The sequence below is a fragment of the Aplysia californica genome, unplaced genomic scaffold, assembly GCF_000002075.1.
Source record: "Aplysia californica isolate F4 #8 unplaced genomic scaffold, AplCal3.0 scaffold00016, whole genome shotgun sequence".
NCBI lineage: Eukaryota > Metazoa > Mollusca > Gastropoda > Aplysiida > Aplysiidae > Aplysia > Aplysia californica.
In genome coordinates, this window is record NW_004797286.1 from 674,430 (window position 1) to 698,204 (window position 23,775).

The window sequence follows — 23,775 nt, forward strand, 5'->3', positions numbered from 1 at the left end:
TCATCTATCTATCTATCTATCTATCTATCTATCTATCTATCTATCTATCTATCTATCTATCTATCTATCTATCTATCCATCTGTCTATCAATCTATCTCAGCTCCACTCCTGAAAAATAGTAGGCCAGGCATGTAGTCATATAGGCGTGTTCATAGCGCAATAAAAGATGTTTGCTCCAGTATTTTTAGAGGATATTATAATGTTCTGGTGAAAGATAGTTTGTTTGAGCCCCACATTCTCCTGAACCTACGTATGCCCTCTTCGGGGCCTAGTTCTCAATAATATGGGGCCACGGAGTACCCTTTGGTATCGCCATAACTTCATTTCAAAAGACGCTTTTAATTATGACCGGTATAATTAATTTCAAGATGTGGTTTTTGTTTGTTTTTGTTTTGTTTTGTTTGTTTGTTGTTGTTTTTGCTTTTTTGTTTGTTCTTTTTTTTTGGGGGGGGGTCGAAGTTTAAGTTACTTTTACTGCCGGGTCATGTAGACTAAAATACCGGTATTCTATAGAATAGAAGAGTAGACCTACGTACGCGGGCTTATATCTTTGTTTGTGTGTAATAAACTAATTTTAGATAGTTGATCTAGGGAATTGTCTCGAGTATCATGCGCGCCTCTATGCAAATTGGGGAAAAATCCCACCTCAAATTTGATTCTGAAAGATTTATAGGCATCTAGGCTAGATATATTCTATTCTTGTCCGTCAATCTCCGCAAGCTTGCTAGATCAAGCGCGCTGATCTAGATTCATTATATTATATTTATTTGGCTTGCATGCACTGAGGTGGTAAATAGTTTTGACGCCTCGGCTTGCACCCATTTAATAATACACTTTGTGTCGTATTTGAAGCTTCTAAATTAGGCTAAATAGCCTACGTGAAGCCTACCATTAATTATATTTTTTGTCTTTAATTTTTGATTGATAATACATGTACATGCATCACAGAATTCTACACTTAGTGTACTAAGTGTAGAATTCTGTGACATGCATGTATTTTAAAAAATGTGTCCGACTTAAATCAAAACCATTCACCTGCAACGGAATTAACTGATTGGCAATTAAATTTTGAGGAAGAAATAATTATTAAATCTCCGCGAAATAGTTATCCTTTTATTCTGATTATCCAAGGTTTTCGTAACCGGTAATTTACTTAACCTGCTTAAAAAAAATAATAATTTAAAAACCAACGATAGCTCCAAAATAAGAAGGAAAATACGACTATAGATCTCTACGACGCAGAAAATCACATTGATAATTGATAGGCCTACACAAACATTCTCGGATCTTTTATTAGATCGTGAGTCATGCCCTCAAAAAGATCCAATAGAATCTTTGAAAATAACAATAATAAATAAACAAGGCAGACTACGACTGCTCTTGTTAGGCCGGTTAACTTGGGCCTACATTGGTGTGGGCCCTTTTTACATTGCTTTAACTGCAATACCAGGCCAGGCCAAAGCCTCATGTTTATATTGTGGTGACCTTTGACCTCAAATCTCAAGCTCGGTCGGTGCTCGCTCAGTAGAATCAGAGACACTCAAATATAGTAGAATTCTAGGGCCTAGATAGATTCTAGGCTACTATCAAGGTTTAGATCTAAATCTAGATCATAGAGTGATCTAGATAGATCTGTCAAGCCAAGCGGAGCGGTGCGGGAAGAAGGAGAACAGAGTAAAGAAGAGAGCCGGAGACATTCATTGACTTGAATTAATCGAATGGATTTTGGGGCCTCTCAAATATCAATATCATGTTGATAAAAGATCATTATAATGCTTACTGACACTGTCGACTTAATCTGTCAAGCATGAATTTCATTGTGCTACTGTCATGGAAATCGTGAGGGAACTGTTATCAATCAGGTGACCGCAGTAGAAGTAGATCTAGAATCTAGATATCTACATTCTATTAACCTCTATACAATATTATATAGACTAGGCCTACCGTCTTGTCTAAATTACAGTCTTTTAATAGATCTAAATCTAGATCTAGATCTAGAATCTAGTTAGCAATTTTAGTCTACTTCAGATCTGAATGGCAATGTCAATGATTCATGTTGGGCCAGTCCAGACTCCACAGAGTGTAGAGCCAGAGCTTGATGATGAGTTGATGCAATATCTGGGGACTGTCTCATCATACTGGGTAGTCGTACTCATTGAATTTTTTTTTTTTATTATTAGTATCAAGTCCCATTGTAGGCCTAAAGTCATTCTCTTTCATTTCCCTTTTTATTTTTTCCTTCCATTTCACTAGCAGAATCAGCCCAATTTTTTCTTAATCGTAGCGTCTTTTGTCATGATTTAATTTAATAAGTAGTAAAATGTTTTAAATTGTGAATTTTTTTGTCATTTCAGTCCGCCCCTGTTGATACTCCAGCCTCCAGCCATGGTTTTTCGAGCAGGATATGGAGCTTTGTGTTTGTTATTGTCGGTGGTGTACGCATTTGCTCAAAATGATGCATTTCATGGGTAGGTCACCGCTGTGTTATGTACTCACTATTTTTAAAAAAATAAATATTATTATATATGACCTTTTGATTTTGATTTAATTTGTGTGAAAGTGAATGGTCAGTGAAGAGGCCTACCATTCATTTGTTAATGCGGTTGTGTTTGTTATTTTTAGTACAGTGTGTGCTTTTTTTCTGGTGGTCCGACCAGGACCACGTGCCCATACTCTGGATCGGGTCAGGTCGGGTCGATTAATAACGGCTTTCTAGTGCCCTCTACGAACAAGGCACCGAAAGGCTCTACGAAAGCGAAGACTGTTAAAAACGACTTATACAGTTATATGTGGATGGTTAGCAGACACTCTGGTGGGGTTTGCTTTAAAAATTTCTTTCCTCTATCAAACATCTGTCATCCTTTTCTCTCCTCCTTCTTTTCTTTGTATGTTAGTCTCTCGTATGTCAAGTTCTAATTTGGTTGCAAGTGGCGTAGAACTCATATTAAAATTTAGAACTCCAAATCCAAGGCTGTACACTGATTAATAATTATGTAATGATAATGTAATATGAAGGGGAAAATTGTATGAAATATATCTTTTTTAAAGTTACTGTGTGGGTGGTTGGCGGGTGCTCTGGTGTGGTTTGCTTCTTATTTCAGGCTATCAAACATCTGTCGTCCTTACCTCCCCTCCTTCTTTTGTATGTTTGTTACTCTCTTGCAACACCTCTAATCTTCTGGCGCTCATATACGATGACCTTATGCAAAGTTGCAAGCGCCGTAAAACCTCTACTAAAACAAAACTGAAAAGTTACCTCATCAAAATGTCAAATGTTGTTCTCAGGTACCAAGTGCTATCAGTGAATCCCAGACACAGTGGTGACGTCAGACTGCTCCAGGACCTGGAAGAAAAATATCCAGTTGTGAGTTTGAGGGGGGTTGGGATGGGGGGAGCTCCTTTAACTACATCAGTTTAGTATCGTGCTGTATTCCAGTGATGACAACACTAGTTCAAGTCTCATGAGCTTTGAACTTGGTTCGTGACAAATAGTTTAATTGGCCCTCTAACTACTTAGTAAAGTCCTTTTGTTGAATATGAATGTGGACTTATTTGCTCACTGACTTGAAAGCAGCTATAAATCCTTGCCATACCTTACCAAGTTAAAAGAGAACAATTTAAATTGCCCACTTTGCTGCTATCAGCTTTTCCATTTTTGAATATACATGTGGGTTTTCTATACTCTTTGTAGGAAAGAACACGAGGAAGGGAGAGGTAAGCACTTTGTTCGTGTCATCAGCAAAAATGTTTGCAGTTTTTCGATTTCAGGATGAAGATCCTTTTTTTATCCTTCTCGTTGAAGTTGAAATTGTAAAACAATTCAATAATTGACGATGCTACTTTTTGTGTCATCTTTTTTTCCCCCTGTTGTATTACATTTTACTATTTCCTTTGAATCATTCAGCAGTGTTATTTGTTATTTGCTATTTAAATCTTTTATAAATGTATGTTCAAACCTTTTTCACATTTGTGACAAAAACACATTGCAAAAGTTATTACACAAAAGTGCCAATGTCCCAAAACATGGTGTCAGTTGCTGAATTATTTGGCAGCATTACTAAGGATATTAAAACAAAAAGTGAAAGCCCATAAGTTTGATTTCTGGATCCTGAATCTTCCCACTGTCTCCTCAGAGGAAAGAAAATGCTTGATTATAAAATTAAGTTTTAATTTTTTTCTCTTCCCAGGTTGGAAGAGGGGGAGGGGGGGCGGGGAGGAGAGAGGAGGGGAGAGGAGGGGAGGTTGCTAGTGAAGTGACGAGATAAAAACTAGAGTTTTGTGAGCAGGGTTTAAGACTTTTTTTTTGTATTCATTAAAACAAGCTGAACTGAATAAAGATTCAGCATAATGATGAATCGAGATTCAGCATTGAACTGAGCCTGAGATGATTACGATTCATAAAGTCTTCCTCTTCATACTATGTTATCCAGACTTAAGCTATCATGTAGATGTCATAAGCCCTGGAAAAATTTGGAGTTTTCAACCATTTGGGAGGTGCATTTTCACTGACCTTAATCTATTATGAGTTTCAGATTATTTTATTTACATGGCACTACCACTACAGGGTGTTTGAAAAAAAAAAATCATTAACGCTTGAATTTTGGCAAAGCTACTGACGGTATTGGGCTTTTTTCTCCTTTTTTTTCTCTCATATGTATTAAATATCTTTTTGCCTGTACTGCAAATGTGTGCTCATATGTATCAAATCTCCTTTCTTTTTTTTAGATTTTTTAAATGGGTAATAGATCTACTTGGTTGCAACCTATCTTTTTATGTTGAAAATATCTGTATGTTTCAAACTACTTAAAATCCACAAAGCAAGGAATTAAAAAAAAACTATCATACATCGAAATGAGCTGAATTGAATTAAATTTCAGAATAACAATGGAAGTTTGTTCATGGCCTATATCCAATGGTGATGATGATAACAGTGGAAAATACATTTTCAACTCAAATTTATTTATTGTTGCTTGCTTGTTAATGTGTTTTATCAATGTGCCAGTCTGCTATTTTGTTATCACCTGCTTGGACAAAGGGCTCCCTATCAATGATATCTGCTTTGGTGACCACAAGGCCTTTGACCTTTTTATCTTTAGTCATGATCATCTTCATACAGATCTTCAAGCATAATGATAATGTTTTGATTAGACTCACTGAGTTTGTGTAACTTGCAACCAACCGTCTTGGAGTGAAGGGAATGAAAATAATGATACAGTTTGGGAATTTTCTTTGAAATCAATCTTCAGGGTTCATACGGGCTTTGAAAAACTGGAAAACTCTTGGAATGCTGTTTGTATTTTCCAAGACATGGAAAACTCTGAATTTTGGGAAGTTGGCAAAATTTTTGGAAAAATAAATTTTAACTAGATCTATTGAAAAAGATAATTCCTCTAAGTTTAGAAGGCCTCTACTTTAGGCAGTCTGAAGTGTACGATATGTATTTTTTCATGGTGAACGAAAAATTTTCTTCCGAATTGATACGTTATTTGTCTTGGAAAAAAGAAATCTGGTCTTGAAAACTCTTGGAAAAGTCTTGGGAAAAAAAAATCTCCTGCTTGGTATGAACCCTGGATCTTATCAGGGACAAATTTCCTGTTTAAGAGAAGGGCATCAGTCCAAGTTTGTCCTCACGCGGCTGACTTTTACTCCCCGTACAAAGAGATAATAATTGTATACACTACTGTAAAGTTTAAATTAAATTCTATTTGCACATTGTAGCAAATGCAGAGATATATTGGAATGGTCCAACTTTTTATTTATTCCAGTATGTCTCATTTTTTCATATACAATGTCAAGATTTCCTTGTACTTTCAATCCAGTAAATTGCTTAGAATAGTAATCCAAGAAGGTGAAAATTGGTAAGTTCAGTAGAAAGTTGAGTAACTTTTAATTTTTTTTTAACTATCAACTCATTATTACTCATTTGCGATGACATTGCAACCTGGAACTGCTCTTTTTTACATTTCTAAATTTGTTTTGTTTTTCATTTTTAAACAATCTCTAGATTGACTTCTGGTCAGAGCCATGGCCTGGGCAGAATGCCAGTGTCCTTCTACCTCCTGACTTGAGTCCAGTCTTCAAGCAACAAGTCCAGCGTGTTGGAATGTCCGCCATGCTCATCTCTAACGACGTCAACAAGTAAGGACTATAATCTAGAGATGATGCCCTTTCCAGCTTGTGTCTTTTTTATACATCAGTGTTGTGCTGATATTCTGTTGGTGTGTGTGTGTTAGTTTTATTTGGTGGGTGGTTGGCGGGTGCTCTGGTGTGGTTTGCTTCTTCTTCCTTCCTATCAAACGTCTATCGTCTGTATCTCCCCTCCTTTTTTTGTGTTTGTTACTCTCTTGAAACACCTCTAATCTTCGGCACTTATAGGACCTTATTGTATTGCAAGTGCCGTGAAACTCTTACTAACACTTTTTTTAAAAAGTAGTAATTAATGTTAAAGCTTCTCCAGCTTGTGTCTTTGTTATACATCAGGTTGTGTTGATGTTCTGTTGGTGTGTGTGTGTGTGTGTGTTAGTTTGATTTGTCTCTGTTCCCATGAAGACACATGATATCGTTTTAGTTTTAGTAGGAGTTTTTACGGCACTTGCGACACAATAACATCATATTATAAGTGCTAAAGATGGTGTTACAAGGGAGTAACAAATACAATAAAGAAGGTGGGAAGATAAAGACGATAGGTGTTTGTTAGGAAAGAAGGAGCAAACCACACCAGAGCATCCGCCAACCACCCACCCACGATGCAGCAGTAGCCTACCTTGTTGAACACCAGTATGTGGGTGAATGGCAGGTGCTCTGGTGTGGTTTGCTTCTTCTTTCCTATCAAGCATCCATCACCCTTATCTCTCCTTTTTTTTGTGTATATACATGTCTACTCTCTTGTAACACCTCTTATTATCTTTGGCCTTTATGTGACCTGTTTGTAATGCAAGTGCAGAAAACTCACGTCACTATGTTTAAGGGATCAGAACGCAAATCTCTGGACAAGTGTTACTGTAAACCCTGTCGAGTTATTAAAACAATTTTTTTTGTAAGTATTTTACGGCGCTCGCAACTGCATAAGGTCTTATGGATCCCACCACGTTGTGACACATATAGAAAATTTATATTTTTTTAAATGTAGAAATGGGAAGTGGTCGTTTGTAAAGGTGATTGTGTTATTAATACAGGGAAGTGGGAACGGTTGGGTCGGTTGTATGTACAGGTGATTGTCTTGGACAGGTGTCCTTTAAAGTAGGTTGAACTGTGTATCTTGAAAGTCTTTGGTCTCCCATTATTTCTGAACTGACAAACTCGATCTCACTAAAATGGCAGACTGGCGAGAGAGAGCAGCAAGAGGACACCCTCACATGTCGTAAGGAGGAGGAAAGCAGCCGCAGGCCATGTCGTAGACCACCACAACTACCACAACTATAAAGAGGTAATCCTGAGATCCAGGAAATGTCATCTCTGACGCAAAGGTTAAAATGGTCGCTTTTTAGCACAAGTGGGCTGTCCCGAAAAGTGCTGTTTTGAGAAATTCGAAGGTGTAAAGTTTTTGCCCCTTGTTCAAATTCTTTAAAAGACAAGGAGAGTTTTCTCTATAACCAAACAAATTTACACACCAAAGAAACCAAACTTCTGCTATAGGTAGGGCAATGCCCTCTTTTGGTGTTGGTCAAGATTTCTGGAAACCCCGAAAGTCTGGGTTAGCCCACTTAAAAACGACCAAATGTGATTACCCTCCATCCTTCACGGTCGCGAGCTGCTGTTGCACATTCTGCTGTACCCAGGCTAGACCATGTTTTTATGTTGTCCATCCATGTTACTCTTTGCCTCCCCCTGGTTCTCCTGCCCCACATCCTTCTTTCAAGGATTCGAATCTCATCAGGGGCCGGACGTTGTGTTCTTGGGAATAGCACTTTACACTAATTTGCCTCAATTTATCAAGGTGGGAGTGGGTACCCAGCTATAGAGAGAGAAAAGTCTTGTTAGTTTGTCCAGTGTTTGAGCGCTAAAATTAGCGGCTTGCGCTGTATGCTCCCTAGGATGCTGAGAATGTTTCTGAGTGTTTTAGGGTCTGCTGGGGTAATAATAGCCACTAGTTATAAAGTACATAGAGCATGTTGTAGAGCATGGACATGAGTTTATAAATAAATACAATTATTATTATTGTTATCATTATTATAATTATTATTATTATTATTATCATTATTATTATTATTATTATTATTACAATTTCTATTAATTTAAAAAAAAATTGTGTTAAGGTTAATTTTGTATATTGGCAGTTGGATTTTGAAATTCTGTTAATGAGTTTCGTAGTATTGTAAGATTGAATTGTTCTATTTTTGTTGTTTTACGTCTTTTTGATTATTTCGGTTTTGTTGGAAAACCGATATTTTTTTTGGATAAGGGATTGTTTTCTTTCTTTTTTTTTCATGTGAGTTGGCGCTTTGTTTTGTAGTATTATCATCTGTTTCTACCAAGATTGAGTCAACCTTGACATTGAAAAGAATGAGCTTTTTCAATGAAAAAATGTTTAATCTTTCAGTTCTGAATGTTAAAAGTGTTTTATTATATCTGCTTTTTCTTTTCTCTTCTCAAGTATAAAACCTACTTGGACACGCTGAGACAAGCTTACCCAGCAAATATGGAAATGTCTACTTTACCGAGAAAAACTGTGGAGGGAAGAGAAATGCCGGTGGTTAAGGTAACATGTTACTCGATTTTTCTTCTTTTTTTTCCATAAGTTGAGATTTCAGGTCGCAATTTTTCCGTCAAATTTTTGTTGTTCATCCCTCTCTGCTTTGTCTGTTTCTTTCTTTTTTTCTTTCTTTCTTTCTTTCTTCTTCTTCTTCTTCTTCTTCTTCTCCTCCTCCTTCTTTTTCTTCTTTTTCTTCCGTTGGTTTCTGAAGACTCAGCTGCCTTTGATGAAATAACTATTTCGGTGTCACTAGTAACAGCCTTCAAGAGATGGAAATAAATGTATTATAATAATTTAAAAAATTGTTTTGATGTATTATAATAATGGTGCTGTGATCTATTAAAGCTTTGACAGAAACGACTTTTATATACAGCATTCATCAGCAACAACGCTGTAGAATTATGGTAATTCAATGTAACACTACTGATCATCTGTTTTGTATTGATTTAATGGGAGTCCATATGTATTATATGTTTGATTTTAGCCTGTAAGTACTAGTTTGTTTGTGTGTGAGTTTCTTTTTTGTTTATCTAATCATCATTTTTTTAGCAGCAATATGTTTCTCTTACTGAAATGGTTGCATTACTTAGAAAGGATCTTGTTTAAATTATCCAAAACAAAGATCAACACGGTGCCTTGAGCTATTGTAATTATCAAATTTAATTAATTCACACAGAAATGCTGACTATAAGTAAGTGCTCTTTATCCCACCACAGTTGTCTGGACAAAATTCGAAAGAAGCCAAGTCGGTGGTCATTGTGGAGTCTGGGATCCATGCACGAGAGTGGATTGCTCCAGCTACTGCTCTCTTCCTCATGGAGAAGGTAAAACAAATCTTGTCCATCTTTGTCAACTGCACAGTGGTAGCCAACAGCAATAACATTTATGAATAATCGTGTGATATTGTGTATCGTTGTTTTGTTTTAGTAGAGGTTTTTCGGCGCTTGCAACTGCATAAGGTCATATGAGCATCAGAAGATTAGAGGTGTTACATGAGAGTAACAAACATAAAAAAGAAGAAGAGGAGATAAGGATGATAGATGTTTGATAGGAAAGAAGAAGCAAACCACACCAGAGCACCCGCCAACCACCCACGTGTATCGTTTGATATTGATTTAACTATCCTTTCTTCAGTTATTTAATGAGAATTTTTCATGTATGCATTTTGGGATGGCTGTCCAAAAAGTAAGGCAAAAATGGCCATTAAATAAACAATTTTATATGAATCAGGATAAAATGTACTCATTATGTACTAATGCCATTCAGCTATTTGCCAAAATGATCCCCTTGAAGATCGCTACTTCTTCACCAGCTGATGATCAGAGAATATCTCTGTGTGTTGAAAAGAAGCTGATAGAGGCAGGGAATGCAGCCAGTCTCAGATCTATGCGATGACATCTTAATCTTTTGTGTACCATTAATGGGGATTTAATTAAGATGGTACATTAAGAATTGAATAGGAGAGAGAATGATTTTTTGGTTCCATTTAGTGTGACGTCGTAATGATCCTAGTCTCTTCTCCTTACACTGGTGGTTGGAGAATGCCTCTGGCAGGTCTTAATTCTTTGCTTTCCCTCTGTTGTTTCTGCCTTTCTTTCTGTATTATTACTTTTTTACTTTTTTTCCTGCACTAAATGACCATTTTTGTGTCGATGTGCTTCTCTTTACTCTAATAAACTCATCTTTTTTGCACTTGTTTTCCCCTCTTTAGTTAGTGAAGAGTGGTACATGACCTGAATTTGTATATTATATTTCAGATGCTCCAAGAACACAGACAAGGCATTAACCCTGCCAAAATGATGCTGGACCAGTTTGATTGGTACTTCATTCCTTTGGCGAATCCAGATGGATATGAATTCTCCCATTCTTCATCGGATGTGAGTGTCTCTTTTAATGCTTTAAGATATGCGAGTCATGGTGTTGAAACCTGGCACTCGTCGAAATAATGAAATTAAAGAAACAGACGTTTTCCGCCAGTTGAGAAAATTTTATGGTATTGTTTGTTTCCTGCTCAACACCTTTTTATATCCATTTAAAACATTTCTGTGATTATTTTACTTTTGAAAAACGTTGAAAATGTAAGTTTGCAATTTCCAAGGACACTCAAGCTTCGGAAGTAACCATTCTCTCACTAATTTTACTTCCGACACCAGACGACACCCCCCCCCCCCCCCCCCCCCCCCCACCTTCTTCAGTGGCAAATATCTCAACATCTTTTCACGATAGATGAAGATTTTTTTAACATCAAAAGCAAAACAAACTCCTTATGACCAAAAACTGACGAGCACCTGACTCCACCGCATCTTGACACATATGTGAGGCAGTGTGGCGAAATCAGGCACTGGTCAAAATGATGAAAGTGGAGAAAACTGGCATTTTCCCACAGGTTTTGAAATTGTTATCAAATTTCGTGTATTGGCTCAACACCTTTCGTACCCATTAAAGAACACATTTCTATGTGGATTTAACTGAAAAATGTTGATTAAAGGCATAAAAGATGTAAATTTTCAGTTTCCACGGACTCTCAAGCTAAGGAAATAACGCAACCTTGGCGGCCATTTTTTCGCTAATTTTACCACTGAAACCAGGCAACCCCCACTCCCTTCATTCGCACATAAGAACACTCGGTAGCATTAAGTCTTTTCATTATCGCTGTATTGACGTTGGTAACAGCAACAAGAATGACAACAGCAGCTGAAAGGATAAATGCTTCTGGTCCAGTATTTTATTGAACACCACCATATACAGTCAAATTTCGTCTAATTGCCAACCTTGGGAAGAAAATGAAGCTGCCAGTATAGAGGGGCTGGTGGTGTAGTGGGTTTTTAATTTAATGCCATCCTCTGATGAAAAGCACAGACAGCCCAGCATCAAGGGAAATAATTCTGCCATGACTAGGTGGAGGACAATATTATAATGAGTTATTTCCCTTTGTCCAAAACTTGAGATGATTTTCAGGCTTCCTGTATGCGACGATCGCTGACGCACAGAGTCACATGTGGGAGAAAGGAGATTATCACTGTGCAACTGCCGCTGAGTGGGTATCGTGCGTAGTGTGAACCTCTGGTGGCCAGTTCACTGGCAGTGTTGTGGGGCAAATTTATATATTAGTTTTACAGGAGAGTACAACCCATTCAGTTGATGGAAGGCGGTTTACAGGGGCAAATAGTTTTTTTTTAGGTGTTTCTTTGCATGTATTAGTATTAGTCAAACCTGGTGGTGTGGGTGGTTGGCGGGTGCTCTGGTGTGGTTTGCTTCTTCTTTCCTATCAGATGTCTATCGTCTTTATCTCCCCTCATTCTTTTTTTGTGTTTGCTACTCTCTTGTAACACCTCTTATCTTCGGCTCTTATATGACCTTATTGTGTTGCAAGTGCCGTAAAACACTTACTGAAACTCAAACCTGGTGGTAAGCAGGGATTGCGGTAAACAGGGCTGGTGGTATGATGTGGGGGTGGTATAAGGGCTTCTTCTGTATTGTTTTTTTGCCTGTTTGCATGGCCATGGGCAATTCTACCTGTGCCCAAAATATGTGTAAATATTATGCTCAACAAAAAATTTTCAATCTTTTATTTGTCTATATTTATTATTCGTTCTCAGCCTGGTGTAGCTTTTATTTTCTTATTAGTTCTTATTTGTATGGGGGGGGGGGGGGGGGGGGTTTTTTTTTTTTTTTAATTTGTGTTCATGGGTATGTCTGTATTTTGCAGGGTCGTTACTGGAGGAAGAACAGAAACCCACAGACTGACCCTTGTGTTGGAGTTGATTTGAACAGGAATTTCGACGTTGCTTTTGGAAGTGAGTCACCTGAGAATGTATAGAGGATTGTTTGTATTTAGCGGAGAACTAGTCTCATGTTGTAGTAGTAATATAGTTTGGTCTGCTGCTTCTGTTTCATTTCTGTTTCCTTGTCATTGTAGTCTGTAAAGAGTAAAGTTGTTCCTGTATCTGATCTGGACATTGGGGATTGCTTTGTTAGTGGGACAACTTCCTGGGCCTTCGGCATATTGTGGTAGGGTGGCCAGTTCCTTTCCACGCCGCCTTTACTTCCCCAACTCGAAGCCAGGTACCCATTATTGCTGAGTGGGCAGGAGGGGACGAAAAAAATCTGTGTCCGAACCGAGGCTCGAACCCAGACTTTCCGCTTTGGAGATGAGCGCACTAACTGCCCCGCCACCACACCCTCATAGTCTGTACATTTGCAAATATAGGGCCATTCAAGTGCTGACTTCCTGGGCACTCTAATTAACTCCTTTTCTTCGGCAAGCCGTTCCCAGTGGCTCGTGGTCAGAACTGCTGTGCTGGTGAGCCACTGGCAGTGGCAAGGGCATATTCCTTCACGACGACTTCAACATCAAATGACTGTACAGCAATTGCCAAAAACAGGTCTCTTTTACCTGGATTTTATTCATTAGACAATGAACTATCTAAATAAGTTCACATGTTTTGATTTAATGACCAATTTAGTGACGTATATGTGAGACATGCAGACGAAATGAGTTACTTCTCGCAATCCACAAATGGAGATATTGGCCAAAAATTGACTTTTGGATAAAATTTATAGATTTTCAATTGATGTCGTATTCTTTAAGTATAACACGCCTTTTATTATTTCATACTTACAAATGTGGCACGCTCATATGACCTTAGCAGTTGCGAGCGCCGTAAAACCCTATACTACATACATACATACTTATAAATACTTCACCCATAAGCGCAATGTTTCTATTTCCATTGGGGTTGATTCGGAGAAGTAACTCATTCTGTCAGTACGCTTCACATATGTCAATTTTAGATTTTGTACCAAAAGAGGGCATAGTGGGTTTACTCCCCCATGGAGAAAAAGAGTTAAAAAACAAATTCTTGTAAATGGACTCATTTATCAGTGTCACGCTCATACTGTGTAGGATCTACATAGGGGGAACTGCTGCTTTTTCTTTCCTCATCCTTACTATCGTAATTTTTCCTCTACTTCTTTTGTATGTTTGTCAATCTCTGTGAACCGCTATTTCTGGTGTGCCTTGATAGTCGAAGCAGACTTTGTGCTGTTGAGGCTAGAGAGGTGAGCAGAGTAAGGTTGATTCTCCGTTTGGACTTCTCTGTTGACATCCAACCCTTGGCACTCATATGACCTTATGCAGTTGCGAGAGCTGTAAAACTTTACTAAAACTTTTAAAAAAGAAAAAAATTCTGCTATGCAGAAATACAGAGAAAAATCTCATAACAATGGGCTTTAGTGACTATCTCAGCTCGGGGGGGGGGGGGGGGGGGGGGGGGTTTAGCATAATTGTCACGATGCTGTTTTTGATGTCCTATCGCCCTGAACATGGCTTGTTTTGGGGGTGTTTTAAGGCTGTCTACCCATTTGGCTTGGTGCTATCTGACATGGGTATGAAAATTTTGAGGTCCTTCCCCTTAAATGACCTTACTGTGTTAGTTAGGGCCGTTAAGCCAATACACTTTCGTGTGGCTGGTTAGCGTGCGCTGTGGTGCAGTATTGCTCCCACTTTCCTATCAACCATCCATTGTCTTTATCTCTCTTTCAATTTTTTGTTTTTGTTACTCTCTAGAAACACCTCTAATCTTAGGCACTTTTATGACCGAGCTGTGTTTCAAGAGTGGTATTGGGTCGTTGGTGGATGCTCTGGTGTGTGGTGTGGTTTTCTCCTTTCCTATCGAACGTCTATCGTCCTTATCTCCCCTCCTTCTTTTTTGTGTATGTTACTCTCTTGTAACACATAATCTATTCTTCGGCACTTGTATGACCTTATTATGTTGCAAGTGCTGTAATACTCGTACTAAAACTAAACTAAAAGCAAGTGCGGTAAAATTCGTACTAAAACAAAATGCAATTTTGCAGCCTCAACTCGGCGGAACTGGTGCGACAGCGGCTCCTACCCGGGCAAGAAAGCGTTCAGCGAGCAGGAGTCGAAGAACATCAGAGACCTGTTTGAGGAGCTGCAGGAGAGAGTGATAGCTTTCGTCTCGCTGCACTCGAAGGGACAGGTCTGTTCTGACGCTTAAGTCATTGTTCTTGAAAGTTTCGTGGGGGGACAGGTTGTTGGTTTTTTTCCTCCTGATTTTGTGTCAATAAAAATTGAAAAAATAAATTGGTGTGTGTATGTACATGTGTCGTAAACAAGAGAAGGGAGGAAGGGAGGGGATGGCTTTCTTCAGGAAAAGATCTATTCCTGACAAAACACCGTTTTGTAAAATTCAAAGCAGTTTCAAGATTAAAAGATTTTTGTCAGTGAAACCCTTTAAAAAATGTATTTTTCCTTAATTGGAATTCTAATTTATAAAAAAACTAGTCACAGTATCATTTGGATTTTTTTTTTAAAGTAGGGTTACTGATGAGACTATCAATTTTGCATATAAAAAAAGTATGGTGCCAAAAATGAAAAAAAAGGGCATTTTGTCAGCTTAGGGCAGAGATATGGCTGGTTGGTTTGAGGTGCAATCTCTGCCTCAGAGGCCTCCAAGTTTGATGTGCAGTGATCCGTCTTTCGCTACAGCTGTCAGATGCTTTGGTGTACTGTTCCAACAATGGGGGCTGTCCAGGACTTAATGTTGTTAGCCCATAGTAGCCTCTGCCTTTCTTCTGACCTTTTCTCGTCCAGCTTGCCTTCTAGTATTTCTTCATATATACTTATACCCAAAATCTGTCCCCGTCGTTTTATGCAAGAAAAATTCTGAAATTATGCAAACTGAGCCCAAAAATGTGAAATTATGCGATTCTGGTTTTTTTTTTAAACAAAGAATGATAAAGGAAAATAATCAGAAATTATGCACAAAATGATCAAATTTTGCTAAATTGTGCGGGGTGCATAAAACCACAGGGACAGCAAAATAAATGCTTTTGAAATGGTATGCACTTGAATTGTGATGTGAAATATTTGTATTCCTGCTGAATTCTATATTTTGTGTTTTATTTTTCATTTCCAGTTTCTGATAATACCTTGGGCATATACGTCGTCAAAGAAACCTGATAATATTGATGAGCTGGTAAGTAGATTATTACACTTTATTATCCAACAGTTTCTAGTCACACAGCACGCTGCCTCCCCCCCCCCCATTCTCTCGCAATAATACGAGTGGTCCAGTATTCTTCACCTGTTTAAAACCGCCCTTCTTTTATAGAATGATTAACCTGTAAGTACCCCACAGGGCAGAGCGACTGACTGCAGTGCCTATAGGCCATTCCCAAAGGGAGCATATTAACATTTTATTGTGCACAGTAGAATTGTTAATAGGCTGATTTATCAATTCATATGCTCATACTGTGCCGGAACAACATAGGGTGAACTGCTGCTTTTTCTTTCCTCCTCCTTACTATCATCATTCCCCTCTACTTCTTTTTGTATGTTTGTCACTCTCTTGTGAACTGCTATTTCCGGGGTGCCTTGAGAGTCAAAGCAGAATTTGTGCTGTTGAGGTGAGAGAGGTCGCCGTAAAACATTACTAAAACAAACAAACACAGCACACTGGACCATGGAGCTAAATAGTTGTTGTTTAAATCCCAGGCTCGATGTTCTTAAACACAGGTTATTTTGTGGAGTTTTTAAGGCTCTCAACCCTTTGGATTCAGTCCAATAAAAAAATGGACGTTAAATTCGGAGGCCCCACCTCTTAACTCTTTATCTCTGGCAAGAATGGGGCTGTCGATGCCAAACATGGCTCAGAAGTGTATTCTCATTATGTGAATAGCGAGTAGTTGCAAGTGGCGACTTACTTAGGGAATCTGTAAAAGTTCTGCCTACTACTATATTCCTAAGTGTTTGCATCCTTTGCAGTTCAGCATCTGTGGTGAAAAGATTAGGCTTTTTTTTTTGTTGCAATCAAAGGATGAGGCCAATCCCTGTATCGTATCTTTTTTTCAGAGCATGTACATACACGTACACACACAATCACACACACACACACTCACACACACACACACACACAACACGCACACAACACACACAAAACACACACACACAACAGACACAAAACACACACACACTCGCACGCACACACGCATACACACACTCACACACAACACACTCACACACTCACACACCACACACTCACACACATGCACACACACACACAGGCACACAACGCTAAAAAAAACACACATACACAGACCACACACCCCCCCCCCCCACACCCACACACACAAGGTGTCCCTTATAAGGTTTTGGAAAAGTTAGCAAGTCTGTGAGTTTGTTGTGTATAAGACATAAGATAACAACTAACTGAAGCTGTGGTTCATTTTGTTTGGTACGTCTGTATGATGGTAGTTTTTTTGTTTTTTTCCATTTCTCATTTTTTGTGTGGGTGGTTGGCGGGTGCTCTGGTGTGGTTTGTTTCTTTTTTCTTCTTGTCAAACACCTATCATCCTTATCTCCCCTTCTTCTTTTTTATGTTAGTTACTCTCTTGTAACGCCTCTAATCTTCTGGCACTCCTATGACCTTATGCAGTTGCGAGCGGCTTAAAACCTCTACTAAAACTAAACATCTTTTGTCCCCAGAATCGTGTGGGCTCAGACATGATGGCGGCTGTCCGAGAACGTCATCGCACAGACTACACGTACGGCACCGCCTATTCCTTGCTGCATTGTAAGAACCTTCTTTTTTGAGTTATAGTTTGGTTGTTTTTTTAATTGCTGGAGGCTTCTTTTTGCGTTATAGTTTTTTGCCGGGTTTTTTTACTGTAAGAGCCTTCTTCCTGAATTATAGTCTTGTGGGTTATTGGCGGGTGCTCTGGTGTGGTTTGCTTCTTCTTTCCTATCAAACATCTGTCGTCCTTTTCTCCCCTTCTTCTTTTTTATGTTTGTTACTCTCTTGTAACACCTCTAATCTTCTGGCGCTCATATGACCTTATGCAGTTGAGAGCGCCGTAAAACCTCTACTAATACTAAAACTGAGTTATATTATAGTCTTGTTTTTTTTAAGTTGTAAAAGCCTTCTTTTTGAGTTTTAGTCTTGTAATTTTATTTGCTAGAGCCTTCTTTCCGAGTTATAGTCTTTGTAATTTTACAGTGTGATAGCCTTAATTCTGGGTTATAATCTTGTATTGTGTCCCATTCAACTCCGGTCAGCCCTGACAGGCAGGGCTGGGTGGTTGGCAGGTGCTCTGGTGTGGTTTGCTTCTTCTTTCCTATGAAACATCTATAGTCTTTATTTCCCCTCCTTTTTTGTGTTTGTTTCTCCCTTGTGAGGGTGCAGTGGTGGAGCGGTTAGTGCGCTCGTCTCCGAAGCGGAAAGTCCAGGTTCGAGCCTCGGTTTCGGACATGGATTTTTTCGCCCCCTCCTGCCCACCCAGCAGTAATAATGGGTATCTGACTTCGAGTTGGGGAAGTAAAGTGGCGTGGAAAGGAACTGGCCACCCTACAACAATTTTGTCGAGGAGAAAAGTGATTGTCTTACACAGGTGAAAGTCCTAGACACTGTCATTTTAATGTAAACACGAATGCGAGGTGGGAGTGGGAAGTGGTTGTTCATCCAGGTGATTGTCTTAGACATGTGGCTGTAAAAGCAGGTTTGACTGTAGTCGTAAACCAACTCACAGTAGGCTTACATACTGAACTTAAAATTCTCCCCAGATTCAGCAACTGGCACCTCGCTGGACTGGACTCTGCAGCAAAAGCCCGGGATCTACGTCTATAACTTTGAGCTGCGACCGAAAAGAAACGACCCGCGTGCCTACATGCTTCCTGCAGAGGAAATCGTGCCTACGGGAGAGGAGGTCTACGCAAGTGTTGGAGCTATGGCCCAGAGCATTAAGAATCCATTATTTTCTGTGGCAGAAGGGATGAGAGGAAATGTTAACTACACCTCATATATTAACAACAGAGAAGGTCCTGGAAATCTCGGGGGGAAATCACAATCAGATAATATTGTGTTGATTTTATGTTTTGTGTTGGCTGGACTGATCCGTCAATGGCACCCTTTTAGATTTTTCTAAAGTGTTCTTCGTCATAATTTATTAACTGTTGTAAGTTTGTTTTTTATGGTGTGGTATGATGTCGGTCATGATGCGGTGTAATCAGGTGCTCATCAGTTTTGGGCCATATGGAGTTATTGGTATCATCTTAAAGTTTGTTCATTTGTCGTGCTTTCGATAAAGAAAAAAAACCCCTCATTTTTCTGAAATACAAGAGATATTTGCAGTTGAAGGAAATGGGGGTCCCTGGTTTCAAAATTTAAATTATTGAGAAAATGGGCGCTAAAGTTTGGTTATTTCCATAGCTTGAGAGTCTGTAGAAACTGAAAATTTACATTTTTCGTGTGTCTTTAATTAACGTTTTTTCCAGTAAAGTCCACACAGAATTGTATTCTTTCATGAACGTAAAAGGTGTTGAGCCAAAAAACAAAAATTCTGTAAAAACTGCAAAACTTGTGTAAAAATGCCAATTTCTTCAATTTCATTATTTTGACGAGCGCTTGATTTCGCCACGATGCCACACATACACATTCAATGCCTTTTTCAAGTCTGTGTTGTCCAAGAGGGGGGACATCCAAATTCAACTTTCACCTCCCATTTGACAGAGCCAAGTGTGTGTGGAGCCTTCAAAACCGGGTGACTGCCAGGCCCCGGGAATCCCGGGGACTCCGGGAATAACCCAGGAACTTGATAAAAATCACAGAGACCCGAGAATGCCCCGGGAATTAGAGGAAATCTGTAAATTGCCCAAGTAAAAGCCGTGAAGACCTGGGAAAATGTATAAAGTGCTCGACTATTTAAAAAATCAAATCAGATAAGGTCAGTAAGTTCATTTGTTCCGGTTGCAATTGTTATATATATTCCTTCGGCTTTTCCCGGTTTGAGAGTATGTTTCATGCGAGCAGCCAGCTATGGCGGCGGGAGGAAGTGTATGTGACACCGAGGCTCTATCGGGAAAATCAAGATCTACTTTCGTTGTCATTACCACCCAGAACTTTGCCGGATTCATTTTTATAATAGTTTATATTATAAGAACAAACTGAAATACTTAAGTCACACAAGACTCCAGTGCCACACTGACATTTGGTTGACTGGATATAATGTAAGCTACGTTCTTGTGTGTGTATATATATATATATGAACTATATTTATTATAGAAATATATATATAAAACATATATTTATATTTAAATGGAGCACGTGCTGTAATTGTTGTTACATTTGTATCAACGTGAAATTAGGAACACAATGCTAGAGCTAACAGAACAGACGACATTTTATTGGTGCTCAGTTACACCGGAAGTTCTTACAATAATTGTGCGAGGATGTTATTAGACTGAGCGATTGTCTGTATGACGCATCGCACTTTACGTACTGAACTTCTCCACAAACATAATAAGATCCTCAACAATTGTCATGTAAAATGCCCCTGGAAAATGAATTGCACCCCTGGAAAATTGAGAAGCCCGTCTAGCAGTCACCCTGCCAAAAGCTTCCCAGACGATCTAAATTCTTGAAAATCCTGATGAGGATTCGAATCAAGAACGCCTGCTGTGTAGACCAGTGTAACAGAAACTGAGGTACCAGAGCACCCATTCGCCACTTACTCTGATCTGATAGTGGAAAGATTTTTCTTCATTTTGAAATACCCCTTTTAAAACGATTTTATTCTGTTGGAAAGGCTGATGGTGAAATTTCAGACTGGCATTTTTTGGAGAATCTTTTAAAATCATTTCTTTACAGACTTAACACTTTGCAGTCACCCAGTCAGCAGTACAAAATACTCCATCTGGTCACCCAGCCGGGAGAATGACAGCTACGGACTGCTCAGGTCTGGCGCAGAAGTGCGCCAGGTGACCGGAACGAATAATTTTCACCGGCGCATTATTGGGTCAAGTGACTGCAAAGTGTTAAAATAGTAGTGACATTTAAAGTAAGCATTCTGTGATGACAGACGAAGCTCACTCTCCTTCTATCCTTGATATTACTTGGTTGAAATCCTCTCAAGTTTACCACAGGTTGGAGATCCCCCACTGGCTGGGTCTTACTCTTATCGTTCCTTTTTAAAAAAAAACAAATTATTTTCTTTTAAATGTCTATTTTGCTCTTTACCTGCAGTAAATAACAAGTTAATGTCATGAGATGATCATTCTCTTCTTTTCTGATCGTAAGTTGTTCTAGTTTTCCTATGGAATTACGTTTATAGTCGGGAAGGAAAGTTAGGTTACAGATCTTGAAGATTAGCTGCTCTCAGACATGATGGTTTTTCAGCGTTCTTTCTCGTGATCCGAGTAATCCATTTATTATTTTTGTTTTGTTACCCATCTTGTTTCAAGCATCCACTGTGCCTTTGAACACTTTAAAAAAAAGCTTCTGTTGGCTTTTGTCAAAGGAGCTGTTTAATTTGGTATGTATGAAGTATTAACCCTATCCGTACATCTTGTTTTACTATCGTATCCATGCGACCTGGGGAACTCTGTGCCACCACCTTCCAAAGAGGAAATTTACTCGTTAATCCGATCCGTTCGCTTTGCTTAGCAGTCTGTCAAAATGATTTTTTGAGATGCCGAAAGTGTCAAAGAGCTCTTCGTACTAGGAGTATTCTAAAATGGGAAGAATACAACCGTATGGGGTACAAAATGACCCTAGGGCGTACAGATAGGGTTAAGAATGAGATTTACAGGGATTGCCTTTTGAGTTGACATTCTTTTTTTTAAAAAGTATTACTACGTTATTGGTCTCATTGATGAGTATTATATTGTATTGATGGAATCCACTTCACTTTTTTTCAACCTGTTTTTTAAAGATTACTGTGATGTTGTACAATCATAGTCCAAGGTCCACAGTGTGTGCTTACACTTACATCTCAATGCTGTTTTTAGATGTTTTTTATTGTTAATTAAGACTGATTTTGTTCTGTTTTGCATATACACAAGCTTAGATATGGTGACATTTCTTTGGTGTAGTATAGTATACATTTATTTATGCATTGTTTGTTACATTTTGTGTATTGTGTATTGATTGTGTTTCTGCTGTGTTATGAGTATATATTGGAAGTTGAAACGTACAGTACTCAATATTAATGTAATTAACAAAGTTTGCTTATTGTAGAGTGTGACATTTTGTTGTTGTCTGTTATGGTTATTGTTGTTGCCAGTCCAACAGCCTTTAGGTTTGTGCCTTTTTTCAGACCTGCCAACTACCTATAGTATAGATGGAAAAAATTAGATTTGATACCTTTTCTTTTGTCTCGATCTATTTTTTTATCTTTTTTATGATAATTGTCATATGCGACTGTTTGGAATGGATAAGGAAATCCGTATCGTTACAGCATGCTATACGTGACTGTTGATTATTTTCTGAACAACATTTATTTGTTCTTGAGTAGTAGTATTTAGATGTGTAAGTTTAACACTGATGTGTTATTGTTGTTGTTTGTTTTGTTTTTTTGTGTTTTTTTTTTTGGGGGGGGGGTTGGAACTGTCAATTCATTACTTGATTTTTCTATACTTAGGATCGAGGGTGGTTTTGTTGTTGAAGTCTTGGCGACTTCCCCCTGTGCTTTCTGCTTCTAGTTTTCAAGGGTAGTCGATTGATTGCTGGTTCTTCAAACTGCAGTGTCAGCGATTTTTTACTTATGTAACTGTTACAGTCTTTGCCTACCTCATAGGGCCCCTTGCCTTTTGCACTTTGCAGCCACACAGCCAGCCAGTACAAAATACCCCATCTGGTCACCAGGAGAGTGACTGCGACAGATTTCTCGGGCCTGTTGCAAAACTGCGTCAGATGAGGGGAACGGATAATTTTCAGCGTCGCATTATTGTGCCAAGTGATGCCAAAGTGTTAAGTTTAAGGCAGCTACATTCGGAGTTCGAAGGTACTCTATACCTTTTTGTACTGGTGAGAGGATTTTTAGTTTTGTTTGTGATTTATTTTGAATATTTCCCTGGTGGAAGCTGGTCGATTTAAGCACCACCAAGGGATCTTTAACGTGCACTACTTGCACAAGGAATCTCTGATATTTTTGGCCCATATCCGAGAAGGCTGGTGACTTCTGTTTCTATTCACAATATGCAGGGAGTTGGGTTTTTTTATGAGTTCTGAGAAGTTCTCCCAGTTATAGTCTTTAAAGGGTTACAGTCCTTAATAAGTTGTTACCTATCGCACTGTAGTTTAAGTATAGACTCATGTGGGGGAGGAGTTATGAGCTGGAATCTTGTTTTTGGTAAAGGGTGTGGAGAAATATGTGAAGGTCATTTTTTGGGCGTATGGAGTTATTTGTATCGTTTTAAAGCTTGTTAATTGATATCGCTTTTTTTATGCCAAAATACCCGTCTATCTTAAATAATAGAAGTCAAGATATTTTTGATTGAAGGAGGTAGGGTAGCCTTATGTCAGAAGTAAAATTAACGAGAAAATGGGAACCAAATTTGGTGACTTTCAAAGTTTGAGCGTCCTTGGGAATGGGAAATTTATATTTTTTGAGCCTTTGATCAACGTTTTTCTGTCAAATCTGCACAACAATGTGTTTTTACGTGGATAGAAAAGGAGCTGAGCCTAAAGCAAAAATTGATGAAAGTTGTCAAACAGGGGGAAAATGTCCTTTTGTTTGATTTCATTATTTTGACGAGCGCCTGATTTTACCACAATGCCACGCAATGGGGTATGTACTCATATGAGATGGGCAACGCCTAAAATCCCTACAGTGCAGTTCATATGAGTTAAGTATGTTAATTTTTGTAACTATTTTGTGGTGATATCACATCCATATATGTCAATGTATTACAGCTTCTTGCTTGCTTGCTTTTTACACGTTATTTATTTTCAGCTCGAAATCCCTCATACTTATGCACCCACCTACTTACTTACCTTGTTATTTTCCATTCTTTGCCAAAAGTGTTTAAAAATGTACTTTTAAAAAATGATTTGATTATTGAATGTATAACTCACAGCGAAAAGTGTTCCTGCCTTCTAACTGAATGTTCAATTTCACAAAGCAGTTTGATGGTCTTTCTCTTTACAAACCAATCTACATAGTGACAATGAAAAAAGTACACTGGAACACTGACAGTGCCAACATAGAGAAAGAGAGAGAGAGAGAGAGAGAGAGAGAGAGAGAGAGAGACAGAGAGAGACAGAGACAGAGAGAGAGAGAG

General features: G+C 38.6%; 1 protein-coding gene across 2 annotated transcripts in view; it reads left to right on the forward strand.

Annotated features, from left to right (window-relative positions):
- The window catches only part of LOC101859835 (zinc carboxypeptidase), a 21,689-nt gene extending 2,878 nt beyond the window's left edge, over positions 1-18,811 (forward strand). Inside the window, exons 1-13 of one of the 2 annotated variants that reach the window (XM_005090367.3) lie at positions 573-1,863; positions 2,356-2,469; positions 3,287-3,365; positions 6,006-6,139; positions 7,322-7,427; positions 8,595-8,699; positions 9,410-9,517; positions 10,451-10,570; positions 12,403-12,490; positions 14,553-14,698; positions 15,638-15,697; positions 17,206-17,293; positions 18,280-18,811. In XM_005090367.3, the coding sequence (XP_005090424.1) occupies positions 1,832-1,863; positions 2,356-2,469; positions 3,287-3,365; positions 6,006-6,139; positions 7,322-7,427; positions 8,595-8,699; positions 9,410-9,517; positions 10,451-10,570; positions 12,403-12,490; positions 14,553-14,698; positions 15,638-15,697; positions 17,206-17,293; positions 18,280-18,641 (1,542 nt within the window). In that variant the 5' untranslated portion in view covers positions 573-1,831 and the 3' untranslated portion in view covers positions 18,642-18,811. Of the gene's footprint in view, positions 1-572; positions 1,864-2,355; positions 2,470-3,286; positions 3,366-6,005; positions 6,140-7,321; positions 7,428-8,594; positions 8,700-9,409; positions 9,518-10,450; positions 10,571-12,402; positions 12,491-14,552; positions 14,699-15,637; positions 15,698-17,205; positions 17,294-18,279 lie in introns of those variants that run through there. The other variant, XM_005090368.3, reaches the window with a different exon arrangement.
- The last annotated feature ends 4,964 nt before the right edge of the window (positions 18,812-23,775 follow it).